At 42.0% G+C, this 27,396-nt stretch overlaps 1 protein-coding gene across 1 annotated transcript; it reads right to left on the reverse strand.

Annotated features, from left to right (window-relative positions):
* Positions 1–897: 897 nt before the first annotated feature.
* On the reverse strand, positions 898–21,657 carry tagapb (T cell activation RhoGTPase activating protein b). The gene is made up of 14 exons (XM_084560171.1): positions 21,538–21,657; positions 17,779–17,864; positions 10,755–10,925; positions 7,873–8,037; positions 6,163–6,204; positions 5,747–5,831; positions 5,585–5,632; positions 5,244–5,310; positions 4,791–4,942; positions 4,460–4,621; positions 4,238–4,347; positions 3,762–3,948; positions 3,341–3,422; positions 898–3,004 (listed from the first exon to the last, which is right to left on the reverse strand). The coding sequence occupies exons 1-14, from the start codon at positions 21,610–21,612 to the stop codon at positions 1,830–1,832; spliced, it is 2,607 nt and encodes an 868-aa protein (XP_084416297.1). The 5' UTR covers positions 21,613–21,657; the 3' UTR covers positions 898–1,829.
* Positions 21,658–27,396: the final 5,739 nt, after the last annotated feature.

A 27,396-nucleotide genomic window follows, 5' to 3' on the forward strand; every position in this document is an offset into this window, starting at 1 on the left:
TGGTGTTGAATAAGAGTCGTATGACTAACTGGGTAACACTTCATGTTATAGAATACTGGCTGCTGGTGAGGCTGACTGTGGCCTTTCTGTGTGGAGTTTGCATGTTCTCCCTGTGTCTGCATGGCTTCTCTCCAGGTACTCCAGCTTCCTCCCACCGTCCAAAGACATGCTGGTTAGATTCACTGGTGATTCTAAATTGGCCGTAGGTGTGCATGTGAGTGTGAATAGTTGTCTGTCTCTCTGTGTTAGCCTTGCGATAGACTGGCGACCTGTCCAGGTTGTACCCCGCCTCTTGCCCGATGACAGCTGGGATAGGCTCCACGACCCTTCACAGGACAAGCGGTTACAGAAAATGAATGAATGCATGAACGTCTGCTGCTGATAAATAGTACATTTATGAAGCCAGTAAGAGAGATGCTGTTCTTGAGGCTTATTGTATTTCATTTGTTATGCATGATCATTATTTTCATTTGTACACATAGAAGATGCCATGTTTAGGCATTATTTCAAGCTTATTTCACTGGATTAGTAAATTATATTCTGCTAATGTTTTCATGCATACAAGTTTTATCGGAGGTTGCAAAGTTTTCTTTGATGTTCAGTTTAAATCTTGCCTGGCCACATTCTCTTTCAATCTGTTGCAATTTTGCAACATATTTGATCAACTCGTTGAGGAAGGAAACTGTGTTAAAACCTCTTAGAAAGGAAGGAAGACGGGGTGGCATCAACTCGTCATGCAGTCACAGACAAGAGGAACAGCAGTTCAGAGAAAAACCAAATCCGTCCATGTGACCATGTCTGGTTTCCTTCTGTTTGAGCGTATGTGCCAGAACATGCTGTTCTCTCAATGAGGCCGGTTAGCCACTGTTATGCAACAAATTGCAAAGAGAAGCTGAGCCAAAGCAGCCACTTTCCTCCATTTTGTCATTATTTCTGCCGCTAATGAATTCACTGAGGGAGCGATGCATCCATCCACGTCAATCTGTGACGGCAGCTTTCTAAAAGCCCTCATAGATACAGGAAAAAAACAGACCGTTTTTACTTTGTTTTCTTTTATTGTTAGATTTTTTCCTCCATTCCTTTTCCCACCTTTAAGTTTCATGACTGTTTGACAAACATTACACATCTATTGCTTTCATACATTATTTACATTTTAGCACACATAAAAAAAAGCATAGTTAATGACCAGAAAGTGCTTCAGTGTAGTGGAAGAAGAAGATTATGCGAGGTGAAGTAGATTCACAAAAAGCAACGAAAAAAAAAAGTGGATTTGAAACTATACTGTACATATCACCATGGTGACAAACAAAAACACAGAAACTCATAGCATATTTTATCCACAGCAAACTGTGGTTTTCATAGCTTCATTGCGATAGACTAAATATCTATCATGATAACAACATATAATTTAATATGTGTACTATTAATAGCACTACTGAGAATGTGCCACCATGCAGGCAGCACATGACTGACATTCATTCAAAGTGAAACAGTGACAATTAGAAAGACAGGACTTTAGTACGTATGCAGACGTTCCTCTAAAACTGAGGTGCCACGTTGGCAAGAACCGCAGCTGTAACGAACCTAAGAACAGTGAAGTGTACAAAGAAATCGTGCAACCAAAGAAAGTTTGCCCGGCTAGTCTTAATCATCCATGACTGATGGAGTTGTGAAGGAACAAAAGAAAAAGAGAGCTTGCTGAATTTGTGAACTTTTTGCAGGTAGAAATCTGGTCCTTTTAGCTTTTTTCCACTGGTCCCTAAATGTGAATTGTCTCTGTCTTTCAGAAAAAAAGAATTATCTCTGTCTTTCAGCCCACACAAAGTCAGTCAAACATAAGACTCCTTGGCGTGTGAAAGCTCCTCAAAGACAGGCTGGCTGCATCTCCGTGATACCATCTCATGGCGGCTTGCAAATACAGACTCAGACATGGCTCTCTGGCGGAAAGGCTGCCGCAGCTCGACAGCGCTGGCAGGATCCTGTTCTGCTTGACAGTCCTGATTGAACATGTACTGGCTGACGGGGTAGGTAATTGGAAACTCATAATTAACAGAGGATGGGCGGGGCCTCCTCTGCTCTAGGGCGTCCTGCACAGTCATTGCCCGATACTCGGGAAGGCGACACGCATTCTGCACCGCCTGGTGATATGATGGGGGCCTCGGGGTCAGCTTCCTGTCCGCCTGCTCAAACACCTCAATTGCTGACAATGGCCGTTGTTTGGGTGACGGCTCAGCTGGTGTGTCTGCCTCACTCTGTGAGTCCTCTTGGAGCGTTTCACATGGGAAGGAGCTTTCCTTATGAGAGTCTTTCTTCAGGCTGTTTCTGCTGAAGGCTCCTAAGCTCCTGGTCCTCATAAGGACTTTAGGGACTACTCTAAAGGACTGTGAGCGCTTCTTTGCATCTGAAATTGGTCTGGCATTGTCTTGCTGTGCCAGCTTGGGAGCCGCTGAAGGCTGGTTGGTGGTGTTAGCTCTCCTTGAGCACCCTGGTGACTCCAGTGGTGAATTGGTGAAAATAGAGACATCTGATTGGTTAGAGGCAGTGCTCTCTAGGGAGGAGCAGGAGCAGTCTTTGCGCATGTAGGGCAGCTGATCCATGTTGGAGCTGCTGCTCAGTTTTGGAAAATGCAGAACTGACTGGGCTCCACCTTGACGCCTGAGCAAGAAGGAGTCATCGGAGATCTGCTTCTTCAGAGGCTGCTCATCAAAGTTCTCCATCCTGTTCATGGAGCAGTCATCTTGGCTCCTGGCATGGCTGCGCAGGATCTCAAGGTCAGCCGAGGGGAGGATGATGGGCTCAGAGCAGCGACGGTTGAACGGCGGCTTCGTGTTGAAGACGGCGTCAGAGGACCAGGAAGAATTGGCCGTGCTGGGACTGAGAGAGGACGACGAGGAAGATGAACCATACTCCTCGTGTGTGGACGTGATGCTGTCTCCCGCCTCTCCATCTCCATCCGGGTCGGTGCTGTCGTAAGCAGAGTCGTGATGGTGGGAGGACACAGAGTCTGTAGAGAAGGAGGACATGATTATGATCCAGTTTAATTTTGCCACATTTATCGTAAGCAAGAGTGCAATAGATGCATCAGAAACGTGCATTATGTAAGAACCATGACCATAAGGCCCCTTTTGCCTGTCTAACAGGTCTTTAGTTTCAAGTAGAATAAAATACATCAAGCTTGTTGATATTGGAAGGGTGGATTTGGTACTGAGATGAGGTGCAACAAATGAATAGAGGAAATGAGAGTCAAACATAAGGTTTAACCCACGCCCACAGGCGTGTAGTCCTATGCTCAATAAATGAGTCAAACTGTAGAGATTTGAATGACTAATAATTAATTTACCTTCATCTGTGTCCAGCAAACTCGGGATATTCTCTCCAAGAATCTCACAGTTTTCAATCAGATACTGAGTTAGATCTGAAGCCTGGAGCAAAACAGAAAATGAAACATGATGAGTACAGTTAAAAACATTATCAGTGTTCAAAACTGGAAGTGAAATTTTGATAAATAATTATCTATAACGATACAGAGCAGTGCCTCTCTTGGTCTAGATTAGTTCATTCATTAATTCATTCATTAATTCCTTAATTAATTCATTAATGAGTTATTATTTTTTTTTCAAATTAGCATGTAACTAAACAAACAACCACCAAGAGTGTTGTGCAAGTGCGCTTGTGAAACCTTCTGAGGTTTTCTGCACTGTGAACCACAAAGCTTCAAAGGAACAAAAGTGAGAGAGCGCACTCATAACAAGACTCTCTACCTTCTTCATCTTTTCCTGCTGCTCATCCAGCGGGGTGTCGTCCAGCAGCAGCAGCGTGGGGCCGATGCACACCGCCAGGTTGCTGGCGGCCATCTTGTTGGTGTCTGCTCTCTTGTGGATGTGATGGAAGACGCAGATCAGATGCTGCAGGAGGAGCTTGTTGAGGCCCGGGAGATCGTCGACCACCCTAAACAGCAAGAAGAAAAAAAAAGAGGAAGAGGAAGAGCATTAACTTCGCGCTCTTTTTCCTTTTTTTTGTTTGTTGTGTGGCTTCCTTTTTTTTTTTTTTTTACGGAAATGAATAAAGAGAAGTGGCAAGTGCTCAACCTTTAAATTGAGGACATTGAATGCCCTGCAAAACTCCACTCAAGAAGTTACATAACCATTCATGAAAAACACCATCTAACCCCCCTCCTCACATATACTGTAAAGACCATTTATTTTGTAAAGAATAGTGCAGGTAAATAATTGCTTACTTTGTAATCTCCAGTGCTCTCTGCTGGGCGTCTTCCTTTTCCAGAGCCGTCATCCACTTATCATAAAGTTCGGACACCAGCAGGCTGCCAGGAAGTTCCTTTAGAAAACTCTATTAGCAGGAGAGGGGAAGTGATTAGACACAGCAGGAGTAAGTACACGCAGTGCAATATGCTTTGACGACTGCTTTTATCAGAATCATTTAACAGGTATGGAAAACGTACTTTGAGCAGTCCAACGAGCAGCACGACCGACTGAGCCTCCATGTCCACCTCCACGCCACGGTTGAGCTGCTCCCTGATGTCCTTCAGGAGCTTGCTGTTGCACGTCTTCCGGAAAACCCCCTCCGTGGACGGGCCTCTCTTCCTCAGCAAACCCAGCAGCTCCTGGTGAGAGCACGGGGAAAGAGTGCGTGGGTTGGAGTTCAAAGGTTTGCAAAGTAGGCTCTTGCAATTTTGGAAACAAAGGCTGCAGATTTCTAGAGTGCAAGCACTTGGAGAGATCTACGACTGCAGATTTGACATGAAATGTGACATCTGTCAAGGGGAAACTTACTGTGACTGGTTTGGGAAGCGAGCTGTCGTCCGGGCATATCTTGCAGAGCGGCTGCCCAAACAGCTGAGTCTTGGTGTCTGTTTCTGTTTGGCCTCCTTTCTTGATGAAACTAGATCCACTTTTGAGTCTCTTCATCAGGTTCCGCTTCAATCCTGATGTGGGTAGAAAAGTTTTTTCCATCAGCATTTTGTATTTAAATGGCTTCAAAATAAATAGCGCCACATAGCAGCGGGACCAGATGTGCACGAGTCAACGCCGGAGTGCCAGTGTGACAAAAAAAGTGTTTTTCTTCACTTGTTAACTTTCATCAGTAGGTAGATTTCTTTTTTTTCCTGCCTGCGGTTATGTTCTCTCAGGTCTCACATCTACACATGGCACACTTTGAGGGGCCCTCCCTCTGGCAATGCTGCCTTTGAGAGACGTCTGCAAAACCAGAAACACTTTCAAACTCACCAATGGGCTGTGTCAGCCTGTCCTCCTGATGATTCAACTGCTTCGGCACAGAGATCTTTGCATCACCCTGGCAACAAAATAAAGAAAAAGAGATGTGGTGACGAGCGTGCAGGAGGAACAAGAGCACGAGTAGAAAAAGGGAGGAGCTTCATGCCTACCAACATGTGAATGAATTACACTAAAATAAGCTATAAGAAGTATAAGCTATGTGCATTTCAGGAGCTGTATATATCCTGCAGTATCTACCTAATGTGTGCTCCTATCAGCATGAGCCGAGAGGAGCAGGTGTCTCTTGAATCATAATCAGATGAAATGTGGTTTTGTTTTTTTTTTTTACTTACATCAAGTGGAAACTCGATCAAGTGTTCCATGCCTCCTCCTGTTTTAGTCTACAAGAAAATGGAAAAAGGAGACAATGAGACACATAATTCAGCTGTTTGTTTTTTTTTCCTCTTTTCTAATACTTTCTGTTCTGTTCGGAACAGTGACGGCAAGAGACTTACTGCGATGCTGCCACTCAACACCTTCATGAGTACGTCGGGAGGGGAAGAAGCACAACCAGCCCTCGCTTTTACGTCTTTAATTTTTCTGTAACCAAAAACAAAATGTATTGGGAAATGTAGTGCTCGTCTCCAACGGCTATGAACTCTCTTGACATTATGTTAGCCTTCATTTTGGCTGCATATTTGTGTGTGAATAGACCTAAGCATATTGCTATAACTATAATAACTATAATTATAACTATAATCAAATGAATTCTTTAATATTTAGAGATGTTATCTTAATGTTATTATTCATACTGATGCATGTTTGTGTAGCTATATTTAAAACTGATCAAAACGTGAACTGAGCTCACTGATTTTGAGCTAAAAGAGTGTCCAGGACAGGTTGTTGATAAAAACAATTATATTGTTCTTACCTGTGAAGGGTATCTAACCAGCGTTCTTTCACCTCAGGCGAGCTGTGGGCAAAATAACAGCATGGTATGAGTTACTAATCCACAGAGAGAGCCGTACGAGCCAGCAGAGAACAGTGGGAGGACTGAGACGAAGTGTGCACCCACGGCCACTTTTAACAACTCGCTGGAAACTAGTAACTCAGTCATGGGAACAGGAAGCAGCGTCACGGCGGGCCCCGACCAGACACGTTCCACTTCCTCCTAGACTAGGCTCATTGTGGCTTCGTGTCCATCAGTGGAAACATGCAGACGAAAACACATACGTATGCCTGCGTGTACACCTGTAGGTCTTCACCTTGCCATCCGCTTGTACGGTGCCATATGGCTTGAGTGCATGAATGACAGGAAAAAGTGGCAACCAGCGAGCACAGTTTTTCACAGGCCCCAAAATTAGTGGTTAGGTATGAAACTTTCACACAGTGATTACCAGAGTCCGAGCAGACAAGTGCTTCTCATTTTCAAACATAACAACTCAAAAAACTCCAGGGTAATCATCATCTTCTTGTGAAAATGGCTTCATGGTTTGATTCTGATTATTTTGCGAGAAACGTGGGAGTAAATGAACGAGACAAATGACACAAATGACACAAATGAAGCATTGCTCATCTGCTGCCATTTAGTGCCTTTGATCAGAAATTCAGAGCAGAGAAAAATTTACTTTCATTCCTTTTAGTGAATGAGTATGAGGCCGTTTCTCCTGCATTCCTTCTTTACTGTAAAAGGCCAGTATTACCAGATAAAGTCAGCTGATGTGAATCCCCCACAATTGAAGATTGCTTTAGTGGCCAACACGCTTCCTATTTTACAATGCTGTGTCTTGTGATCCAGCAGGGAGGACTTTCTTTTTGCTACTTCTCTATTTCATGAAGGCCACAGGTCATATGACCATTTACTACGTGCCGACATATTCAATGAAAAGCCTCAGATTGCAATAATCTCATGACGGGCAAAAAACAAGACCCTTGAAAAAGAAAGAAAAAGCTTAAATTTGCGTGTTGTGTTGTGATGTTGATGTTTTATTTCAAGACCTTTAAAGGAATAGTTCAACATTTTGGGAACTGTCGGCTTTTTTGCTGTCATGACTGTCCATCCAACATGAAGCTACAGCCAGCAGCTGGTTAGCTTACCTTAGCACAAAGACTAGTAAGAGAAAGAAACAATGAAAAGCCTCAGATACTATTAATCTCATTAGCAAAACAAGACTCTTGAAAAGGCAAGAAAAAAATTAAATTTGCATGTTATGTCATGTTTAGAGATAGTGCCCATGGATTTAATGATATTTGCTGAGCCTTGCTCTGTTCCAAAGTCATTAAATCGATGGGCAGTATACGTGACGGAATCGATTGTGTGAATATTTTTCTGGTGTGGTTTGCTGAAACAGGTCACTGGAGCTATTGACTGTGCACTTTTCAGATTGTAGTTATATGGGCTGATCTGTTTTTCATGCTTAACAGCATTCTACCATCGTTTAAGTGAATATTTCCAAGAAGTAATTTAGACTTTACTCATCAGAGTTGAGAGCAGGATCAGGATGAACAACAATCAAATGCAGATCGTCATAGCTACATGTATGTATTATTATGTGTGAGCATGCATTCAAGCATACTTGAATAAACACTTTACGTGCTGGCTGTTTGCATGTGAATCATCTGCTGACAAGTGTCTCCTCACCAGAAACACACCAGACAAAAAGTAAGATCCCAGGCCAGGACAATGGTCAGCCTGAGGTCAATATCCCCAGTCGTTCCATCTTCGTCCTCCTGCTCATCCTCAAAACCGTAAAGCCAGATGTCCCCAAGGCTCACTCTGTGCTTCAGGCGGTAGCTGGCAGTCGACCTGTTAACAGAAGCAAGAACATGAAAAGCAATGAACCCCTTAAATAATGGTTTTTGATTTATTTCAATATCACAATGCAGGTTTGGGTTTCATAAATGTTACAAATGGTTTATTGTGGACTGAACTTTGAAGATTTTACATTTGTTCTATAATCCAAATTAATGAAACAAAAAGCATATTTAAGAGCTTTGGGGAGAACCAAGTTTTAGCCTGAGCCAAGCTAGCTTTTGCCCCCGTGTTGTTTTTATGCTGAGATGACTGGCTTTTTTACAAGTTAAAGAGAGAAATAACAGTGACTTTTTGTTATAGTAAAATAGTATTTTTAGTCATAGTAACAGAAGAAGATGGAACTAAGAGACTGTAAAAAATGAAACCATTAAAATTGCTAGCCTGGCTTTTCCCTTTCATACTTTTCAATACTGATTTAATTACCGTTAATTTAATTGAAGTTGTCGTGCTGAGTGCTGGTACTCTTGGATATAACCAAGTTAATTGCTCACCTCTGCTTTCAGCCTTTTTGCTGGCCTGAGCTAAGCTGAGAGACCTTAACTCCAATTTTATAACACTGTTTCACAGTTACATAGCCTCTTAAACATGAACATGAACCATTTTCTGAGAGGTAATTTGAAATTTCAAAATGCATACGTAATCCATTGCATTAGCTTTGCAAGAGTGACTTATGAAAGCAGATGGTTGAAAACAGAAATGGTACTCATGAGACTAGCCAAGCTAACTGTTGCCCCCTGTGTTGTTTTTATGCTGGCTGGCTTCTGGCTAAACTTCATTAATCTTGACATGACTGAATGAAAGATTTGACGTCTTTAATGAAAGTGTTGCTGAACATATTTATGAGCTGTGGGCTGAGCATAACAAGCGGTTCTCATTGTGTACAGTCTTCACGCTAAGCTAACCAGCTGCTTATATTTATTCCGTCAACAGGAGAGGTGGATTAGCTGATTACTGATACTGATTAATGAAACAATATTTAAAATGTATAAGCTGTTAATAAGCTTCAAAAATGTTACTAAGAATATTCATTAGTTTTGGTCATGGCAAAGCTAGCTGTTTGTACACTGTCTTCAAGCTAAACTATCCAGCCACTAGCTCTTCCTTCATATTTATTCTACCAACACCAGAGGTGATTGGTAATTGATTACTTCAAACTGAAGATTTTACATTTCTCTTTAAAGCTGATTAATGAAACAGGATACATGTTAATTGCTGAGGATGTGTTGCCTACCAAGACAAGCTAACCGTTTCTTTCTTTAGCATTTATGTTAAGCTAACTGGCAACTTGTCATAGCTTCATAATCATTTTACTAACATGGCAGGTGATTAGCTTACAGGGTGAACTTGTAAGATTTTGTATTTTTCTTCACTGATACTGATTAATTAGTATGTTAATTAGTAGGCTTTGAATGTGTTGTTAAGCATATTCATGATATTCTTTGTGTTAAGCTAACCAGCTATTTTCTGTTGCTTCATATTTTTTCTACTGTCGAAAGATCATTAGCCTAGCTTAGCTTATGGATTGAACATTAAAGACTTCAGAGTTGTCATAAATACTGACACAGGATAGCTACAACATGTTAATAAGTAGCCTACACTTTAGAGCTGTTGCTAACTGTACTGTATTTATGAACCATGGTCACAGACAAGCTAGCCGACAGTCTTTATGTCAAGCTAACCAGCTACTTGCTATTGCTTCAGATGTTTTCTACTGACACTAGAGACATTGATCTTATCTTCTAACTAAACTAAACGAAACAACTACAGTTCTTTTAAATAGGTAGTCCTACGAGGGGATTTTTTGCTTTTGTATTGCTTAATACCAAAACAATTAGCATTTTGAGTCCTCATTTGTTTATGTTCCTGTTTCTCCTCAATAGGCTAAAAAAGAATCAAATGAACAATGAGTAACACCAGACACAATCATCTCAAGAAGTATTGAATCCTCATACATTTAAATAGACTCAAAACCCTCAAACGTGTGTTTACTGTATCGTACTGTTGTCCCAGCTGTGCGTACCTACAGGAACAGTGGGTTGATTGTGGTACAGAGATGACTGTGAATATCCTCCCACTCAAGAGCAACTTCAAAAAAACAAATCTAATCTGACAAAGCTGGGCAACCAGTGATTGCAATAAGTTCTCATACGGGTTCAGTGTGTAGAAATGTGGAAAAAGGAGGATCTTTTCATGATACTTTGTACCCAATAATCATAACAAGAAATAATAAAAAAAGGATAATTACTACTAAAATACTTTAAGGGGAAGTTGTAAATGAATAATTGTTTGACTGATTTCAAGATTTAAGACTCTGTTGTTTGTTTTGAAGTTAAAATCTTGGATTAGATGGGTTCAAAACAACTTTTTCAAATGAACACATTTTCACAAGCGAATACTTCTGAGTTTCCCCCTAAAATAACTTCCCTCAGAGGGAACCACCGTCCTTTCTTATGCCATTGAATTGAAGTCAGAGTGACTGAACATTATCAGACTGTTGTTTGGAGATTCCCCAGTAGCCCGATCGAGCCATCCAAAAATACACATTTCTGTTTCCACTTCCTCTTTCATGCTGCTGTTTCAACTGTCCATAATTATATGACATTTTCAATAGAAACTTACCGAAATACCACAACAGCATTACAACCACGTTTCTTTTTTTAATTTTATTTGTCGTATATTAATCAGTAGAGTATGTATTAATATCTTACTTGAGTTTAGCGAAGACAATAACGTCGCTGAAGAGGAACAGGTGTCTCTCCCTGGTTTTGGTGCCCTCTGTGACCTGGACGCACTCATCTAGCAGCAGCTCTCCGTTCTCACTGGTGAGGCCGAGGACAAATGGACACTGCTCCACAGACACCCAGCAGGGAGTCTCCTCCCTGAGCCAGAAGAGACACACCATAAAAGGGTGAATGTCAGGGAAAACCCACTGGTGATGGTATTTCTCTCAGGTCTTCAAAATTTCCCAACTCTCAGGGGACCTTTAAAATACTCATAACACTGAGTGTAATGTCTGTTAAAGGACAGAGAAGACATACAACATCTTAAATACAAACTTTGTAAGACTCAAGAGTTCTTGGATGACAACGGAGCTGAAGACCAAAGCACCAATAACTGACATTTTAAATAAATGTAAAGATTTTTACAGAAAAAGCTAAACTTTTTGGGAAGATATGATCCTCTGGTGGGATGAGGGGGGTGGAATCAATCCCAGCTATGAGGGGCGGGGTACACCCTGGACAGGTTGGCCAGTCCACCACAGGGCTAACAAAGAGAGACAGACAACCATTCACACTCACACCTACGGCGCATATCTTTGGACGGTGGGAGGAAGCCAGAGTGCTCCACACAGCCCCAGTTGACTAATGGATTTGAACCCAGAACCTTCTTGCTGTGAGGCATCAGTGCTAACCACCACCCCACTGCCCCCACCGCCCAAGACATAATCCCCTCTATGTTCACACTAGCTGCAAAAGATGTCTGAAGGTTCCCAATCATGCAGGTCGTGGTAAGACCAAAAGAGAAACAAGCTCCAATACATTTTCAGTGGAAGCTGATGATATTAAGTGACAAGACATCATGATGGGCAAGTAGAGATCACATCATATGCATTTGTTTCACCAGTTAACGTTTGAATGGATAACACAGCATGATACTTAAGAAGCAAGAGTCAAGAGACTGTTAGCTTCAATTATCTTAGTTAAGATTAGCATAAGGCAAAACTGTTATCTTATCTTATCTTATCTTTAGTTTGGCTTAGTTTAGCTTGGACTAGCATAAAGATGAAACAGGACAAGCTAGCTTAGGTCACTTGCCACAAACTGTCATTTTTAGATTTTGTTTTAGTACATATAAAATCTTTACTTAAAGAGATAACTAATGTAGTTTGTCGATACCATTTTCCTTATTTAGGACTGTTATCTTATCTTAGCCTAGCTTAGATTACCTTAATTTAGTGTAGCATAGATATAAAACATTTCTCACTTTCAGACTCTGGCTTTTGTACAAGTTAAAGATAACCAAAGTGTGTGCTTTATTTTTGTCATTATACAACGTACAACAAAACTGAATGGTCAGATGGAGGATTAGTTCTGAGCTGCTGCGACTGCGTGTGCTGCTACTGTGAGCCAACCTGACCCGGCGCCTAGCACTCGTGTTTTGATGATAGGAGGAAACCAGAGTGTCCGGAGAAAACCCACGCAAACACGGGGAGAACATGAAAACTCCACACAGAAAGGCCCTGAGAATCAAACCCTCTCGATTTGAACCGAGGACCTTCTTGCTGTGAGGCACCAGCGCTACCCACTGTGCCACCGTGCTGCCCTATTTTTATTATTAGTAATAGTAAAAATTGCTAGCCTGGCTTTTCCTTTTCACACGTTTTATTTAATTATCGTTACTTTAATTAAAGTTGCTGTGCTGAGTGTTGGTACTCTTGGATATAGCCAAGTTAACTGCTCACCTCTGCTTTCAGTCTTTTTGCTGGCCTGAGCTGAGCTGAGAGACATTAGCTCCCGGTGTATAACACACCGTTCACAGTTACATAACCCCTTAAACATGAATATGAACCATTTTCTGAGTGGTAGTTTTCTTTGAAATTTCAAAATGCATATGTAATCCATTGCGTTAGCTTTGCATGAGTGACTTATGAAAGCAGATGGTTAAAACAGAAATGGTATTCATGAGACTGCCTTGTCGTTAGTGCTCATCCCAGAACGCTTCATCAAAATTTATAACAGACTTATCACCAAGAATTTATTCCAAGACATTTTGTTCTTAATGTCATCATCACAAAAGATTGTAAGACACATCACGAATGCAGGAAATGAATTTATCTAATTAGTGGCTGGCCTCTTTACTTTCTCTTTGCCAGTAGAGTTTTGACTTTTCTCAGACATTTCTGTTATCATATGTTCTTCAAAATCCATTGAGGTCCCTTGAGGCCTCTTGGGGAATGTTCAGAATAAACAAATCTGGAAAGGGCACATCACTGAAGTCGATAGCCTCCAGTGGTCTGACCCTTCCCCCATATATCACAAATAGCAGGGAGTAATTCTCTAATCTGAAGAAAAAATGTCAGATCTGTGAAAGCGGCATCGCCTACCAAATAAGATCAATATATCACTGAGATGAGAGATGTGTTTTCATTACATGAATCACAGAGGAAAGCACCAGTAATAACTTATTGACTTAGGCTTGGTTGTTTGCTCAGCTGAGACGAGCATAACTTGTATATTCCTTTTTATTTAACCGACATCCCTGACCTTCTCCAACAAACTGGACTGAGTCTTAAAATAGAAAAATAAAATTGACTTTGGATGCTTTTGTTTTATTATGGAATGGATTCATTCTAATCTCGGGTGACATTTTAAAGCAAACCGTACTCCCTGACAAGACGCTTTCACGTCTGATCGGTGAAATGTAACTCTAGGATTAAAAGATATATATCTGGTCGTGCTGTTGTTGCTCCCTCGCTGTGTGTCAAACAAACAGCCAAAGTGCACACCAAACAAGTAAGAGTTGTTGTTTGTTCGAAGCGACTGTGAAACCACTTTTGGTGATTGCTCATCCCACTGCCTCTGGGTTCAGGGCAGAAATTCAAATTGTCACAGCGCAGGTACTTTCCCTGTCACCCTCTTCTGGCCTTGTGGCCTACAGAAGATGACACATAAAATGCCGGCAAATCAAACAGTGGGAGAGCTTTTTGTGGACTTACCAACAACATATATCATACAACGGCACTGATTACATGTACCTCTGCTTTTTTTTAATTAAAATGTCAATGTCGCAGCACAGTCTCTCTCTGTGTCCTTGATACGTTGAGTCCTTGAGTCACCTCCTATAAATAATATTGCGTTTGCGTTCTGGAATAAATATATTTAACGTCTGAATGGCTAATCACCTCCCTTTATAGCGGTACTTTTACGTCAGTGCAGTCCCACTGTAGTGAAACTAACACCCACGAAGCACCCCCTCTCAAGGAAACTCACGATGCATGCGCAGTTTGTGCGTTGAGCGCGTGGATGTGTCAGAGTGGGATGTGTCTGACATTTGTTTTTTGATCTAAAGGACTCGCCCACCGGGTGCTTTGGTGGTCTCGGCCCCCGACGACTGCTGATGACAATTCAGAAAGGTTAAAACGATAAGTGCTGTAGGTGAAGTGGTGCCCACACATCGGACCTGACCAGACTCTAAACAGGCTGTAGGTGTGCTGACGCCACTGAGCTGTTTGTGTTGATCGATCAAAGCAAAAACAAAGCTGAAAATGATCTGTATTCAAATTAGATCATGACTCTTTTCTTGGAGCAAAGTGTTAATTAGCACAGTGCAGTGTTTTGGAAATATTAACGTAACAGCTTAATAAATGCTGCAGGGTTTTCTTGCTCAGAGGACTAAATCAATACTAGGTAACCATGAGACCAAGTTGTCTCCATTCTGCCTGACAACTTAGATATCAGAGAAGAGAGTTCACTTTAATAATTTTGACGTTTTTGCTGTTTCTTTCTTAACTTTAACCCTTTATGGTTAAAGTTAAGATTGCCTCTCAATGAGGTTTAGAAGCCCAACCAATCAGAGAAGATCAAGGCAACGTTCTCGGGTCAAATGTGGTCTGCAAGGTCCACCTCTGCGTAACTAGCGTTGTCTAATGTGATAATGTGTATGTTGACAAGTGTCTGAATCAGCACTTATGCTCTAATGGAATGGTCTAAATACATGTTTACATTTGTTTACCACTTAAAGGGGAACTCCGGCGCAAAATGAACCTGGTGTTAATAACACATGTGTACCGAGTTCGACCGTTCTCTGGTATTTGTTTTCATGTATTTGTTTTGTTAGTCAAATGTGACCAGTTTTCTTGCAAACCGCTATTTAGCGTATAACGCTAGCCTTCGGGGCACACCGACACATAAAAAGAAATCGCTATTTCTATACCACTAACAAGGCTCACAATATCACCACACTTACACGGTAGCATAACTAGGGTCTCTACATTTAAACCGAAGCATTGAGAACTTTGCAAGTATACAGGCAGTTTATTAAAAAAGGAATACAGTACCGTTCGCGTCGGGCTCGCATATCCAGGCGGGCGCCATCTTGGGGAAACTGAACCCTCTTTCCTATGCTCTCAGTGCTTTCTTCCGGCAACAGACAGTTCAGTTTCCCCAAGACGGTCGAACTCGGTACACATGTGTTATTAACCCCAGGTTCATTTTGTGCCGGAGTTCCCCTTTAAGGACAAGGAACCATATGTGGTAAATTCACTGACCTCGATTTTCTAGATGAAATTTTGAAAAATGTCACAAAAGTATAAAGGTCTTCTTATGCCCTACGAGTATTTCAATGAGTGTCCTATAAAGGTTTAATGGTGAGTTTAATACGCAATAAAATGCATTACTTGTATGTAAATTTGATCACATAGGAAATGACACAGTGTAGTAGCTACAGAGCTTAAAACATATTGAGTTTGTTTAAATTGAGTCGCTAAACTTTTCCTAAATTGAAAAGGAGCAGCTTCAAAATTCACAGTCAAGATCTGAAAGGATAAGACTCTGTGTAAATCCCCGCGGGAACATCTGTGCTTGACTCTGCGTTACTGTAGTAATATCCGATGCTTTTGTACAACTGTTGAATAGGGTTGTTGTGCATGTGGCAAAACAAGTTCCAGTGAATTCATTTAATATACAAGGCCAAGCCTGAAAAGGTCATCCTTCCTCTGTGCAAGACCACAGCCAGTTAACAGGGTTCACTGTCAGATCAGTATCACTGGCTTGGCTCTCACAGTTAGTAAAGTGAAGTTTAATGTGAAGGCCGTTGTTTCAAAACGCCGCTGTGTAAATCCCCACAGGAACATCTGCGCTTGTGGCCTGAAGTGAGTAGGCAGTGTGGTCTGCAGGGGTGATAGTAATGTGTCAGCCTGAACACGAGGAGGGATCAGAGCTTTCGGATTACGCTCCTGTGTGCTGCCACCTGTAGGCCGGAGGGTGCCGTGACAAGACAGTAAAACAGGGTCGAGGGGGGCTAACTAAAAAAATAAATAATCCACTCTTGACTGTGGCTACAATATTTGATATGGAAATAATGAAAAACTGTGATTTAATAAATTAATAACCCTGAATTTTAGTTTAGTATCAAATTTATTTATTCAGTCAGGCACTTTCTTTTTTTAACTGAGGAGCCATTTGGACATTCGTCGTCAGTCTCCTTGAGCTTCATGTGATGACTTCAAGAGAACCTACTTTCTGAAGCAAACTGCTCAATACAACACCAAAACATCTTCTCTAATAAACATTAACTGCTGCCCCCACAGTGCAAGAAGGAACGCTTCCGGAGGTCTTTTGTCCCCTCAGCAGTCAGACTCTTCAACATCAGCATTTCCTAACTCTTGTGCTGCTGAGCTGCTGAGCTGCTGAGCTTCTTTTCAGGACTTATACACAGTGTACAGTTTATATAACATCATCTCACACCTTCTATTTGCAAATACGTGGTAATTTAACTCCTATTGGAGTTTGTTGTTGTTTTTATTCATGATATTCATGAATGTCAACATATATATATATTTATCGTCCTTTAACACTCTAACTCCTCAATCCAAATTGGTTGTTACAACTGAGACCAGACACTGTGAATCTCTCTGATGCAATATGTAAATATTTTTTTGTACATAACATATTTGTCAGACATATTCTATTCTTATTCTATTTTTGTATCTTCGGCATCTTGCACTGTTGTTTGCTGCTGCTGTAACGCCCTAATTTCCCCACGGGGATGAATAAAGTCTTATCTTATCTTAACCTGAGAAGAAAATCAACCTCACCACATTCAGTCTTGACACTTGTTATGTCATCCATCTGTCTCCTCGGAAACAGGAGGGAGGAGCTAAAAATACTCCGATGCATAAGGAGGGCACTTACAAGCTGCTGAAGTAATTCAAATACACTATTAGCTGGTGCAGATCAAGTATTAGCTCTGAATCCGTCCACTTATAATTGTTAATTAGCTTATGTCAGGCACCCTTGTGTTTTCTTTATACTTGAGCCTAGCAGCTAGCCTTAACGTACCGCAGATGCTATTAGTATTCATGAAGACATGGGTGTGTGTGAATACTGGACCATCTCAGAAAAACAACAAGAAGAGAAAATAATCCCTACAGACTTCATAACAGCAGCCCACACCTGCAGCCGGCAGCTGTTGTATTTTTTGCTGTTATGGTGGTTCTCACTAACTGCATCAACACCTGCTGCAGCTGTAAAGCTTTCTGGTAATCAGGTCTGCTGCAGGTCAGTGTGGTTACAAATGCAAACGAAAAGTGTTGTTTGTGCCACATCACTGACATCATCATAAGCTCGGGTGGAAACTCCTTCCTTAAACGTGACCCACGGCCGGTTTGACCTTTGACATTTACGTTGCTTTTCAAAGCTCTAAATTTTGGATTTTGTTTCTGAAATTATTATCATTCATTGCTCATTTTAGGACTCTTTTTTTGGCATCAAATATTGAGATAATTCAATTAAGAATTAAAATGAAATATTAAGAAATACTTTCTCCATAACAACTAATGCTGAGACTGCTTAATAACCTGCTCTGCGGCAGAAAACTGAGCGAGGATTGTCATTGTGCTTGTAGCTCTTTGTTGGGAGTGTGTTACACCACAGGGCTGGATAGAATAATGCAAATGCACCCACGTGGCCACCGGCAAATACTCAGTGAATGGTAAAAAGATGATCTGCACACCTGATAGGAGACCAAGGCATCCCCAAAGCCTTCCCAAAGACCAGCGATGGAGCAGAGCGTCGTCTCTGAGCTAGGTGTCTGAGATGCTGTAAGAAAACAAAAAGGCACGCATTAGTGGAATCATACGTACTGTTTGCATCAGTGTGGAAATAACTGTGCAGGTTATATAACATCTTTAACCTCGCTCCCATCCCCCTGGCATACATGGTTGTCCTCATCTGTGGACATATACGGCGTCCTTGTTTGGACTATTAGTTTTAATGGAGAAAAGAAGGAACCGTAAAATGCAGCGAGGGACCAAACGCTCCTCTGCATGCTCAAGAAAATGATTTAAACTCCTATAATCACCAAGACTGCAGGCAAACCAATACCAGAAAGGCTTTAGATAAGAACGTCCATCTGGGAAACTACTTGAGATAGCAGTCTCCCTTCATCTCTTCATTCACCCGTGTCTATCAAACTAGACTGAAGAACACTTCTATAGGGGAAGAAAACTGGAGCAGCCCATTTCCCCCATTTCCTGCAAAAGGTTGCCCCTCTAGATCTGTGAGAGAAAGACCATTGAACATGTTTCCTTCACTGTGTCCGTCCACTGGTTAAGACCTGGAGATTCAGTTTTATACCAGCACTTTGTTATGGCTTTGTTTTTACAAGCAATCAACAGTATTTTACATACAGTAGATATCAGTGTTTTTTTTAATAACCACATTCTCGTTTATTTGAAGCTTTCAAGACTCCATAAGTACAAGTCTATAAAAAAAGAGGGTCACTACAGACATCACTGAAGAAAATAGGATACTTACTCCAGGCTGAGCTCCCTTCATTTAACAAAAAGTGGTTCAGATGGTTTTGTTTACTCTGTCGAGAAGCTTGGCTTGACGTCACTGAAGGAAGCTGTTTGAACGAATCTATCTTCTGTTTATGGTTCATGTATTATCTTGCTAGGTCAGTTGTGACTGACAACTGATTGAAAAACACAGAAACAAAATCTCCGTCAGCTTCATATTAAGCCATGTATCCTAAATAATAACGATAATAAAAGGTAGCGACTTTGGGAAGTAATCCTAAAACTCCTAAAGAGGACACAAACCACAGGAAAATGCACCAAAAATAGTCTTATAGTTTGAAAAGTTTTTTTCTGGGTGTATTAAAATGGACTATTTCTGTGTTGTAACATTTTGAAATAAATGTTTTCATATTCTCTTATTATGGATCTGATGTGCTTTCATTTTTTTTTTTTTTAAATATCATAAATAAATGTAAAATTTGAATTTAAAATCTATGAAGGGTTATAATTTCGACTTCCAATCAACAGATAATGGTTAGAATAGAATGATTTTATGGGAAAATTTGATAAAAATTAAAATAACTAAACCACGTCAATGACCCGCTGACACTTATTTAGCCTCTATGCAAGTTGGATCAGCTCAGATGATGGCAGTGGTAATTTATAATGTTTGCACAGTCCCAAATTAATCTATCTTTTCATTTTCCCAGCAGGAGCAGTCTAACAGACACACATTTGTTGATTTGAGTGAAGGAAAACAAACAGGCTCTCCGTGTTGCTGGGGCAGCTCTTGTGCTCTAATTGCTGGATGAACCGGGAAACTGGGTTGAGGCAGAATTTAAAATGAGGAGAAAACACAGCAACACAAAACAAACAAAAGCTGGAACACTCGACAAAGCATCTCGTTCTGGCCTCTGGACTCCGGCCTGCGCAGCCAGGCTGGCACGTCCAGTCTGGTGACTCATCTTGGACCAGGTCAATGACACAAAGGACCGCTTGACCCGTCTACAGCTGCTGCTGCTTTAACACTGCTGATGTATAGTGTCATCACTGTAATTTTCTCTTAAAACGTCCTTATTCCGCGTTTCTAAATGATCCTTGACGTGACATGGCTCTGTAACAGGAACGTTTCTTCATGGGCCACATGACTCAGTGTCACCATCATCCACCAACTTCATATTAAAGCAACAGCTGGCACAATCTTTTCAGTGACTCGTGTTTCCGTTTACACAATCATCAGCTGTTGATTGTTGGATTGTTGGAGTACATTGTTGGAGACTATTTTCAGCTGTGAAGTAATACACCACTTTTGTTGGAGTGTTTAGAGAAGCAGGATTGCCGTTCTGATGAAGTCCTCATAGCTAAATGTGAATAAAAGTCAAATAAAAGCTGTCCAGAACAACCTGCATGTGCATTTTGAGATCAAATCAAAGGTCCTAACCTTGACCTAAAACTACTTGGTAAACACGGGTAACACCTCGACCGCGAGCTCCTCTCTAAAGGTGCAGTCACATCAACACCTGCTTCATATTCTGACTCCAGTCAACTCTGAGTATTTACTTTCTACCAAAACCATGACAGGTCTTGGGTCACATTTTGGTTCCCCTTCAAATATTGTCCCTCTCCCATTCAGCTGTTGCGCAACAATGCTGGAGTTGGGGCTTAATAAGCAGTTTAGACTTCTGCGTCAATTTGACACCGTAGCTATGGCGACAGCGCAGACCCTACGTGGACCTTAGCCCAGTAGCTGACGTGCAGCTCCCCAGAAACGTAACTACGCACCGCTGTGATGCAGGTAGTGCTTCTTGGTAGTAGCGTGTTTCCGCTTTAGTATTTCCGGCTGCTTCGCCATCTCCGCAATTTTCGAATCGATTGTTTTGGATCAATAAAGATGGAACACATTGAGGATAGGTTAACTGAGGAGGTTCGGAGATACAAACATTTGTATGACTGGTCTTTGCAAAATTTCGGCAAAGGCGCCGACTACCGTTTGGGTGGTGTTTTAACAGAGCGAGCCAGACTGACGAGTGCACAAGTATAAATGGCTCGAACCAGTGTAGGCTACGTGCGTAGGTTAGGGCGTCAATGTCCCGCTGTACCTTAAATGAGCCTTCAGTTGGGTTATAGGTTGTGTCACAGCTAAGGTGGGGTTAGCTAGGGGAAGGTAAAGGAAACACATCAACCAGTGGTGAGGGAGACTTTGGTACAACTGCAGGACAAGTTTTAGCAACAGAATAAAACGTAATACTACTTCTTCCTTTGATCTGAGAGATGTAATGAATAAGCATCTTTCAGTCATGGGCCGCTTTTCATATGATCATCTCATATCTGACTAAGCACCTCGTGGGTCTTTTAAGTACAAGTGTACAAGTTTGACTAGGCACACACAAGAATATGATTCTACGTGTGCTTACTAATCACACCACTCCCAGATATGATTCAGCAACATAAGCAAAAAATGGAAGTGGAAGCGGCCTGAGACACAAAACTCATGTAGTGGTCTCGTCTAGCCAAATATCGAAGGCACACCATAACTTTTTGCAGTGCATTAGTAGCATTTATCAACATAAAAGTCAATAAATGATGGCTTCAACTATCAGCTAACCACTACCACCTAACACTGACTCTCAGTTCTTAGTGTGAAGAGACTACAGTGCTCTGTGGTGTGTTTTCAGATATCCCCCATCACTGACAGCTTAGATGAAAGTTGTTACACCTGTCACAGTAACATGAAGACATCTGGTCTCAACGTGCATGCTTCCTTTCACACGTGCACAGCTCAGCAGCGTGACGTGTTTCACTCCTTGCCCTTGAAGTAAAACTACCTCATTTTCATCACATCTCTTCTAAACACAGGGACACTGGTGAATCTGATGCTTCAGTGTGTTGCTGCAGGAGGTGCCAGACACACGACCCTGGAGCAGTTAACACAGTAACACCCAGTGGTCGTCTCCAACAGGATCGATACTCACAGGACGCAGCGAGTCTGCAGCGTCATCGTAGCTTCCTCTCCTCATTTCTGCAAATCCACAATCTGGAGTGTCCATGGTGGCTCCGCTGAGCGAGTCCTCAAACTGTAGTTTTGCAAAGTAGAAGAGAACGCTTTTGCGCCCCAGTTCGAGGGCTGTGAAAGAGCTGGGGGGGAGTGGCTGCAGGATGACGCCTCCTGTCCCGCACAACAGCTTCTTCTAAGTGGTGCTAATGAGGGTTTAAACAATGGAGGCCCGGCTGGCACACAAAGACTAAATGGAAATGCCCTCTCCAGCCTTCCCTCCCTCCATCTCTCCACACCGGCCCGTCCTGTTACGCTCCAGTGGGGCAGCTTCCTCTCATAATGAGATTGCGGTGTGTCCCATCAGGGCCTGTCGCCTTGTCCCCATTTCCAGGCTAACGAGGGTGAGATGCCGTGACAGCCAGAATCTCAGGGCCTCACAGGTTGCCCCCACGTCCCCACTACGTACAGAATATGTGCATAAAGATGTACTCCTGGGGTTGAGCTTTCATAGCTAGAGGAGGATTTCCAATAAAAATCCATCATTTTATTTTGATTTTCCAAACTTATGTCTGTGTCCGAGAGTTTACCACAAATGTTTTGTGTGTTTTGCAAAGCCAGATTTTAGCTTAACATTAAAAACATTCATTCATCTTCTGTAACCGCTTGTCCTGTGAAGGGTCTCTGGGGGGATTGGAGCCTATCCCAGCTGTCATCGGGGGAAACATAACAAACAAAAAAGTTTTTATTTGAAGCTAAAATGATGTCAGTAGGCGAGGAGTGAAGCTGCAAGATGGTTGACCCACCGTGGCCAATCACAGTGGAGCCATGGACACGCCTCCTGTCCTGCTTCTCACACAAACTAAACAACCATATAGGTTGCTTGTCCCTTTGATACCACCCGTAGAAGATATGCCACAGATTAACTATTACATAAGAATCAGTTCGCTAATTGTTAACGTAAAAAAAACAAACAAAAAAACAAAGACAGCTGGACTTGTTTGAGGGTTCTTCAGATCTAAATGACTTGTAGGGAGTTTAGGTTTTTATGAGGAACATCTGAGCCAAGCCCTGCGATAGACTGGGGACCTGTCCAGGGTGTACCCCATCTTTCGCCCAATGACAGCTGGGACAGGCTCCAGCCCCCCTTGACCGTCCAGAGGACAAGCAGTTACAGAAAATGAATGAATGAATGAATGAACATCTGAGGGTCTACTGACGACCAGATACTCACCTTGCAATTACAATAATTTGTTCAGATTAACTTGTTTTTGCACAATTATTGCTGCGCTAAGGACGTCCAGGATGTCCAGAGACTTGAGGTGTGAATGGGGACGAAGCTCTCTGGGAACAGATGTTAAGTTGGCTGACATTGTTGTCCCCTAAGGTGTGTCCCCTGTCCCCTTGAGGCGTAGGTGGACTCCTGACCTTAAGAGCTGTCTGTGTTGCTTTGTTTTCCAAATATACAGCTCTGTTCTAGCTTTAGGACAAGCTAGTTAGTTGCTCGCAGTTGTCAATCGAATAGTAAGTCAAAAAGTGTTGTGATTGCCGGTGCAGGGTGATGTCGGCTAACAGAGCTCTATCGGTGCAATCATCCGCCGTTGCTCCTGTTGCAACTACTACAGCCACTAAAAGATGTTGTTACTTGAATATAATCATGTATTTGTTGAAGTGATTGGACTACCATCACATGTTACTCAACAACACAACATAACCGGGCGTAATAAGCAGCTTTTTTAGCTCTCGACGCCATGACGCTGTTAGTTGCTTCACACGTGTCTGCCCTTAAAGGCTTATAGGACCTATTTAACAACTTAAACCTGCCCTTGCTGAAAAATACAATACAACCTTGAACTCATTCATTCATTCATTCATCTTCTGTAACCGCTTATTCCTGTTAAGGGTCGCGGGGTCTGCTGGAGTCTATTCCAGCTGTCATCGGGTGAGAGGTCGCCAGTCCATCACAGGGCTAACACACCATTCACACTCACATGTACACCTACGGCCAATTTAGAATCACCAGTTAACCTAACGAGCATGTCTTTGGACGGTGGGAGGAAACCGGAGTACCCGGAGAGAACCCACGTATACAAAGGGAGAACATGCAAACTCCAAACAGAAAGGTCCAGTCGGCCCATGGATTCAAACCCGGGACCTTCTCGCTGTGAGGCATCAGTGCTAACCACCTCGCCACTGTGCCGCCCGAACCCTGAACTACAACCTGCAATACAACCCTGAACTAGCTCCTCATTCATACACACTCATTATATACATAATACTTTCATTTCCAACAGGCACCTGAAAGCAGCTGATGCTTTGTTTATGAGTCTTTTGGCCGGAGCAAGTCATAATCAGATACGTAGATGAGCTCTCCAGCTAACCCAGTCTCCTGGTAGATGCGTAAAACATTTCTGCAACATATAAACGTTCGTCAGGTTAAATCAAAACACTCTTAAGATGATTAGATGATTATTTAGATGATTTGAATTTTTCCAGGCCTGACTGGGGCCTTTCTGTGTGGAGTTTACATGTTCTCCCTGTGTCTGCGTGGGTTCTCTCCGAGTACTCCAGCTTCCTCCCACCGTCCAAAGGCATGCTTGTTAGGTTAAGTGGTGATTCTAAATTGGCCGTAGGTGTGAGTGTGAATAGTTGTCTGTCTCTCTGTGTTAGCCCTGGGATAGACTGGAGACCTGTCCAGAGTGTACCCCAACTCTTGCCCAATGACAGCTGGGATAGGCTCCAGCCCCCCCCCCCCCCCCCCCCCCCCCCCACCTCCCCACCTCAACTAGATAAGCAGACAAACCAAAATCCCCAAACTACTAAAACATCTTCCCTTTTCTGTGACCACACCAGGAAAGCGAAACTAAACTCTTCAGCAGAAAAAGGGAAGATGACATTTAAGTTCAGTCCCGCAGGTCAGAGCAGTTCTTCACACTTATTACTGTATATTAGATTCAACAGAAGAAAAGAAACCACAGAAACAACGAAATACACTTTTAAAAGACTTGCTCAACATTGTTATTCTTCTGGTTTTATGTCTTAATACGCCGGAGCTGACGGCTGACATGTACTGCAGTCACCATGGTGACGACAGGGTCATTTACATCTGTTGGACTTACAGTTTAAGTGTAGGAGCCTGAAATCTGTTTTAGTTGATCAATATTGAGATAGTGATGTGGTGTTTTACGTTAATTATGATAAAAAGGAGCCATTTTCATTATTAGGATTAAAATGTAGACGGTTCATATTAATAAGTCACTACTTTAAATCATTTCACTTCCAAGTGTGTGTGGATAATTTAAGAGGTAAAAATAAATACATATATTGCTTTTGTGACTTGTGTGGATATTTAGGAGTATTTCGTGGTTTTCTGATATGCATACTTAATCACCTTTAATACGTAGGGATCTCTGTGGATTGTGGATACCTGAGTAGTCATTCGGAGAGGCTGCATGGAGTTTTACCTCGCCTTTTCTCTCTTTTTTACTCTCTTGTATTATCTAAATAAAAAAAAGAAATAAATAAAAACCATATCCAGCCTTCTTTGGTACTTAAACAGATGGAGGAAGCTGTATTCTTTCTCATTGAGACATTTCTGTCTAAGGGGAAATTCAAGGTCTTCGTTTCCACCGAACCTAAAACGTTTTCGACTGAACACGCAAACTCCGGCGCGAGCTTGTCAGCGGCGGTGTCAAGACGGGGTTGCAAGGTAAGGGGGTTAGGACCCAAATGCAGGACTTAGAGGAATGAGGCAGGAGCAGGCAAAAAGTATTTAATAAAAAAAGACAAAGATGACAAAAACCAAAGGCGCTGCATACGTGGCAGGATATCCAAAAAATAAAAACAAAAACTACTATGAGACATGAACAAAACAATGACTGTGAAAGACATGAACGAGGCAAACAAACAGTATGACATAACACGACAAGGAACAAAGGAGAAGGCAGAGCTATATATATACACACACACACACACGAGGGATGAGACACAGGTGAAACAAATCAAGACATAACACAAGGAGAAAGCAATGACCTAATCAAAAGAAAAACACAGGGAGTAACACATAACAGGAAATAAGGAACTTAACAAAATAAAACAGGAAACAGAAAAACTAAACACTAAACCATGACTGTAAAAAAACAAGAACTTAACAAAATACAATAAACAGAAACCAAAGAAACTAATCAAACCATGACAGAAAACCATGACAGGCGGGGACGCATATATATTTGTACATCTGTATTTTTTACCTTTTTTATCTTATTTTATTCTTTATTCTTATAGTTAAAAATTTGCCTTTGTATTGCACTATTTAAGCCAGGAGCTACCGCACAAAATTTCGTTATGTCCTCACATAATGACAATAAAGGATTCTTGATTCTTGTTTCCAACCGACAAACAGCACTTGTGCTCTTTTGCCATCGACATTTTGAGCTGGCCCTGATCCTGGAGGACTCCGTTTAGTTGTGTCTGGAAAAAGTTAATGGTTTCCACGCCGTCATCAAAAGCTCAGCGTGGAGCCAATTCAGCGGAGGCCTCTGTTTTCGCTTCTGGTTTGATCTCGGTTGTTTGTTGGCGGCGGTTAGCCCCACCACTTATTTTGTGAATGTACTCTGTATTACGCGCTACTTCGATTTGGGCCATTTCATAAGTGTTTTCTTTAATAGATCTGTGTGTTGACTGGCAGTAAAAAAAGAAAGTAGGCTGCCAAAGACCGGTATACCTCTGTTTGATCATCACCAGCCGTTTAGAGGGTTTACCGCTGCTCTTTCTTTGCTTTCTGAAGCCCTGTGTGTTGAGTTCATACATGAATCTGTAACGACGTTTCTCTGCTGGTCTGAATGATGGTTGAGGTAGGGGGTGGGAGGGTGAGGGTGGGGGACTGTGGTTGCTTTGTGGCTTCGCTCATCAATGCAGCCTATTGTAGTTACATCAGGAGGTTACATCATCGGCAGCACATACACAAAGGCCGGTTAAACATCGCGCTGCCCGTCTTTGATGACCTTTCATGGAAACGGTCTGACCCGGTGTCTATCAACCAGGAGCTTCATTTGGTATTTCTGTCGGCTGAAATCAAAATGTCACACCCTTTGTCACGTTTTTTTCTCATGCGTTTGCGCATGTGACGTATTCATTTGAGGATGCGATGTAACCCAGGAAAGCCTGATTAGAAGGTCTGCAAACGGATCGTGTCTATTATACGGTATGCTGTTTCACAATTAGCTGCTGGGGACGTCGACGTCTTTTTTGTGTTTGTTTTCTTTTATGCCTGCAGAGATAACTTGTTAGCCCACTTGGAGGCATTGGAGCAAATCATATTAGAAGTAAGTCAGTTTTTGGACTCTGACTCCATTTGGTCCACGTAGAGCACGCTTTTTTTAGCTCGATTTTTGGTGTCAACCTACAACGTCACCACGATCACCAGCTCTTCCCAGAAAGCCTGACAAGAACGCGACTCATGTGGCAATTATGACTAGAGCAAAGAGAGGAAGTCATGTGAGATTGAAAGAGGCCAAGGTGGATGGAGGGGTTAACAAAACATCGGCTCTCCCTTTTTCCACCCACGTAACTCATTGTTTTTACAAATACTGTATGTTGACAGCTTTAAATCAGAACGCAGGAGGGTCAGCTCTCCTTTACTGAGTCACACTGAGCTGCAGATACAAGTTAATCTGCCACCCGTCAACATGTGTGACATTTGTTAAGTCCTTTGGAATAAAATGAGCTCTGCTCTATGGGGGGATTTCTTTTTTCCTCCATTCATGCAGCTCTTAAGTCAGCAGACAATCAGACTGTGGACAGAATAGAAATATGAGGATACTGAGGCTATTGAGGATAA

The sequence above is a fragment of the Chelon labrosus genome, assembly GCF_963514085.1.
Source record: "Chelon labrosus genome assembly, chromosome: 14".
Lineage (NCBI taxonomy): Eukaryota > Metazoa > Chordata > Actinopteri > Mugiliformes > Mugilidae > Chelon > Chelon labrosus.

Excerpts from the sequence above, each read along its gene's own strand:
- tagapb (XM_084560171.1), bottom strand. The coding sequence starts at position 21,612 with ATGGACACTCCAGATTGTGGATTTGCAGAAATGAGGAGAGGAAGCTAC. Across the intron at positions 6,205-7,872 it reads TTTTGTCTGGTGTGTTTCTG|CTCGCCTGAGGTGAAAGAAC; the intron begins GTGAGGAGACAC and ends TTTTGCCCACAG. Across the intron at positions 3,949-4,237 it reads AGAGCACTGGAGATTACAAA|GGTGGTCGACGATCTCCCGG; the intron begins GTAAGCAATTAT and ends CTTGCTGTTTAG.